At 47.8% G+C, this 4,804-nt stretch overlaps 1 protein-coding gene across 3 annotated transcripts in view; it reads right to left on the reverse strand.

Annotated features, from left to right (window-relative positions):
* Positions 1 to 595: 595 nt before the first annotated feature.
* CUNH11orf24 (chromosome unknown C11orf24 homolog) overlaps positions 596 to 4,804 on the reverse strand; it is a 62,423-nt gene continuing 58,214 nt past the window's right edge. For all 3 annotated transcript variants that reach the window (XM_019547276.1, XM_019547277.1, XM_019547275.1), the window contains one exon: positions 596 to 2,437. In XM_019547276.1, the coding sequence (XP_019402821.1) occupies positions 1,320 to 2,437 (1,118 nt within the window). In that variant the 3' untranslated portion in view covers positions 596 to 1,319. The remainder of the gene's footprint in view (positions 2,438 to 4,804) is intronic.

A 4,804-nucleotide genomic window follows, 5' to 3' on the forward strand; every position in this document is an offset into this window, starting at 1 on the left:
GAGGCGGGGTTATGCAAAATTACAAGGAATGGAATGGAGGGGAGGGGGAAAGGACAGTCCCCAACCCCCCGCCCCCGCCTCCGCTTCTGGACTCAGCCTTTGTCAGGGCTCATCCTCTGATTTTCTCCTAAACATCCCAAAGCGTGCACTCTCATGCACCCATCACCTTTTTCCTTCAAGGGGGATAAGATCCTAGAAAACTTTTCACATGTTTAGTTCACAATGTATTTTCTTGCATGCCGCACCCTCCCCCCACCCATAAGATATGACCTTTGTTTTGGGAGGCAAAATGTAGGGGAAAAAAAGATATTTCCAGAATCATAGATAACTATGTGACAAAGCAAGTCCTCCCAGAAACATAAGACTATCCAAGAAGTGTGCCATCTCAGGACAGTCTAGGTGAGGCAGCAGGAACTTCCTGGTGTGGCAGAACAGCAACAAAACTAGGCCCCAGATCCTTAAGAGGACAGATGTAAGGCTGTTACTTTTTACTGTAACTTGTTCTTTACATGAGTTACTGTAAATAATAATGATGCTTCCACATCATAAGATGCATTTTTGGTGTGTGGGAAAGAATAAACACATAAATGCAAAGTTACATGCCCTTCAGGACCCATTTATTGAGTGAATACAAAAATAAGATCATGTATGTATCGAGGCACAAGAATCTGCACCTCAGTAAAGAACTGTCTTGTTCAGCAGTAAACCGAGTGTTTACAGTATCTTGTAAACAGATCTCTTTACAAGCAGGAAGCATTAGCAGAACATATGCTCATTGGCTTAAATTTCTCATTGAAGTAATACTTAGCACTTAGGCAGGGCTTTTCATCTACTGAATTTAAAAGCACTTCATAAAAGGTGAATGGGCATTGTTATTCCCATTTTACAGACAGGAAGTTTACAAACTGCTGCATGTGGAATTAATGATACACAAGGAACTTAAGATCAGGTGTAAACAAAGTTTACGAAGCTCTCTGCAATCTTTGGAAGATGACTGCTCACACACACACACACACACACACACACTCTCTCTCTCTCTCTCTGTTTCATTTGGCAATGAACAACAATGGCTTTTGTATTAGCGCCAGGGTTGTTAGACAATACTCCATTTCTATAGCAATCTGTTATTGTTGAGAAAAATATCTTCTTTTTTTTTTTTTAATACAGTACATGGCATTTTTCCTAAATTGCACTGGAAGTAAAATTGGAAGCACTTTCAGTTTGTCTTATAGGTAAATGAGAAAGAAAAATGAACCACAGGCTTTCTGTCTCCATGATACACATTGAAGCCTGTCTCTTGGGGTCTCTGCCCCACCCTTTCACATTTCTGAGTCTGCATACATTCCATTGATCAAGTAGTCCACTTGTGTGTAGTCCTTCTTCTTGTAGCTTTCATAAGCCTGAATGGCAAACAGAACTATAACAGTTATAAAAAACAATATGCCAAACATAAGCACTGCCAGGAGTGAACTGATGTCGTCTGCTGCATTTGGAGGCAGATGCACACTGGCTGTGCTTTGTTGGCTGATGTCTAGGCCTGGGACTGTTGTTCTGGCTGTATCTGCTGCATTTGTGGTTGTAAGCTTAGTCAAAACAGTTGTATATATTGTTCTCACCCCAGAACCAATGGTGGCTTCTGTTGTTAACTGGCTAGTTAAACGTTTTGCACCCTCTGTAGTATCTGGAAGAGGAGGAGTTGGCTTAACTCTGGTTGTTTTGGCTGTGGTTGTCACCAGCTTGGGGTTTAAAGAATTCATTTCCGTCACTGGTATCGAGGGACTAGTAACTTGGGAAACGCCTGTCCCATCTTCCAAATACTGGCGTGAGGTGGCTGCAGCTGTGGATAAAATTACTGTCTTTGGATTGCCCCCAACAGTTGTACTCCTATTAGATGCAGAAGTGCTGCTTGTAGTAATGGTTGTACTGGGTTGTGTTGTTGTGCTGAGAACTGGAACAGGCGTGGTACTAGCCAGTGAAATATTGGGTGAAAGTTTGGACTCACCAAAGGTAGTTGAGGGATGAGAGCTAGAAGCCGCATGACTTGAATTTGGAGAAGTAGCAGCTGGATGTATTGTGCTGGGAAGGACGCTGGAATTTTCAGAGACATTCAAGGCTCCAAAATGTGTTTTATTACTTGTGGCTGGAATAGTAGACATTTTCACCTTGTTCGTTGTTCTGATTGAGGCTATAGTGGTGTTGGCAGTCATGGGGGTCGAAGAAGCAGTGGTGGTCGTGGCACGAGCAGTGTTGGTTGTGGCACTGGTTGCAACTACAACTATTGGGCTTGTTCTGGTCCCTCTTGTAGTCATTTCTAGAGCTGATGGTGCTGGCGTGTTCCTTTCAACCTCTGAGTCATTATTTGTGATGTCTGTCACCACCGTTTGTTTTGCATCTGTAGTTTGATTTGGTTCCAGTGATCTTTTCTTAAGGATGAATTCTTTAAAAAGCAGAATCAAAGAGAAGCAGGTTTAAAAAAAAAACAGCAGACCCAACTGCAATCTTGCTCACAGTAGTAAGCCAGCATCATCTCCTGAAGCAATCTACCACAGTTATGTCTCCAGTGTGAGTAGGATCACAGAATCAAAACCTGGCTTTCATTTGTATATGATCCCTCTCAGAAATGGTACCTCCTCCTTGGGTTAGTTGAGTGATGTCACAGGCCTCAAGCATTTTTTCTCCCCAGGGCTGGTACCCTCTGAAATCCTTTAAGGAATGTCAGCAGGAAGGGTCACCTCCCCTGTCAAACAGGTTCTTAAAAAGGTATAGAAGTAGCTCTCTACTTTGAACAGTAACAAAACCCTCTGGGTCAGATCCTATTCCACCTATTAGATGTGTAGGTGGATTTAGGTTCCTAAGGAAGACCCTGTTCCATGCTGTTTAAGACTGAAAAGCTACTTAAAGCAAAAGGAGGTGGGCCTTTCTCTTCTTCATTGCTTTTTTGTGACTCAGCCTTAAGAGTAAGATTATGGTGTGTTACAAAAATTACAAAACCCTTTAGAGGTTTCCAGGGACTTGTACAAGGTAGGCCAGAATATGATTTAGAAACATTAAGTCCACCAATACCCAATAGCTGGAATAGAATCTGGCCCTCGCTTATACAGTAAGAAGACACTGTCAAGGCCATTATTTAGACCAAATTTTACCCGTTTTTAACATTTGTGAAAATTTCCACTTTTTAAAATGAGAAAGACTTTCTTCAGTTGATGATCATTTCAACAGCTGCATGAATCCCAGTCTTAATGGGACTCTGACTGCTAAATCTCTGAGCAAGATAAGATGACACAAAACGAACCAGGAAGGAGTGATTTTGTTTTAAACTTGTGTAGGGTGGAATTTTCAAGACTTACTTAACAGGGATTGGATCCTCAATTGCCAACAAGCTCCATTTTGTAAGGGTGTCACCCATTAAAACGAAGCAGCCTGCTACTGTATAAACAGCAGCTAGCATTTGCTGAATAGTCAGGGATCTGGGTTTTCTGTTTTCCACGGAAAAAAGGAGAAAACCACAGATTCCCTGTTTTTAACCAGAGAAAACATGGATTTCCCCTTTAAGATGAGAAATCCACAGATTCTCTGCTTGTGCAAAGAGCTCTTGCAGGCTGCCACAGCTCCAGCCTGCAAGAGCTGATAGCAGAAAGGGGAGGAAATCCACCAGCCCTGCCCAGAGGGGGAGGGAGAGGGTGAAGGGCAGGGCCTGAGCCTCTGAGGCAGCCAAGGCTGGATCAGGCTCAGACTCGCCCTTTGCCCCTGGATCCTAGAGGTAAGTGGAGCTTGGGGGCTGTGGGGCACGCCTGGGGAAAGGGGCTGAGGATGCGGAGGGTTGCTGCCGACCCCAGGCGGCACAGTGCAGCCAGGAGCAGGGCCGGGGAGTGAGGGCAGGGGTGCCCCACTGTGAGGGGCTTTGCGGGCAAGCGATGTGGGGCGCAGTGTGGTGGTGCCCACCATGTGTGGGCCACCTGGCTGGCTGGCTAGGGGTGGGGAAGGGGGGTGCTCACATGCAGCTGGCTTCACAGCTCCATGGCCATGGCTCTGCAGCAGTGGTGAGGGATGGTGGCTGTGTGGGGCAGGGGGGTTGCATGCGGCAGCCCCTGCCATTTACCTGTGGAACCGTGCCAGCAGTGATGGCTGCTGCGTGCAAAACCTCCTTGTGCCGCTGCTGCCACCGTGGACAGCTGCACAGCTCTGCAGGCATGGGTCCGCAGTGGCAGCGGCAGCACAGGGAGGTTTTGCACACAGTGGCTATCACTGCTGGCACGACTCCACAGATAAGCGGCAATGGCCACTGTGTATGAGCCCCCACCCCCGCCGCAGAGCCATGGCTATGGAGCCGTGCAGCCGGCCGCATGCAAGCCCCCCCTCCCCTGCATGTGTGGCCCACACATGGTGGGCACCACCATACCACACCCCCCATCACTTGCCCACAAAGCCCCACACCACCAGCCGGCATGCAGACGCCACCACCCCGTACCACTGCGGAGCTGTGCAGCCAGTTGTGGGGCATAAGTGGCGGTGCAATGGTGGCCGCTGTGTGCAAGCTCCCTTCCCGCCCTCCCGCTGGGCAGCCGCCATTGCACTGCTGCTGCTGCGCCCTATGCCACTTGCCTGCAAAGCTGTATGGGTGGCCATGGGATGGTAACACAGGGTGCAGTGGCAAAGTTGCAGTGGTGGCCTCCATGTGCAAACTCCGTCAGGCCGGCCAGCACGTGTGTGACCCATAGAGTGGCACCCCTGCCCTCACCCCCTGGCCCTGCTCCTGGAAGTGGGCACAGGGGCATGCTTCCCCCTCAATTCTTGAACTACCCCT

This window comes from Crocodylus porosus, unplaced genomic scaffold (genome assembly GCF_001723895.1).
Source record: "Crocodylus porosus isolate Cpor-Errol unplaced genomic scaffold, CroPor_comp1, whole genome shotgun sequence".
Classification (NCBI taxonomy): domain Eukaryota; kingdom Metazoa; phylum Chordata; order Crocodylia; family Crocodylidae; genus Crocodylus; species Crocodylus porosus.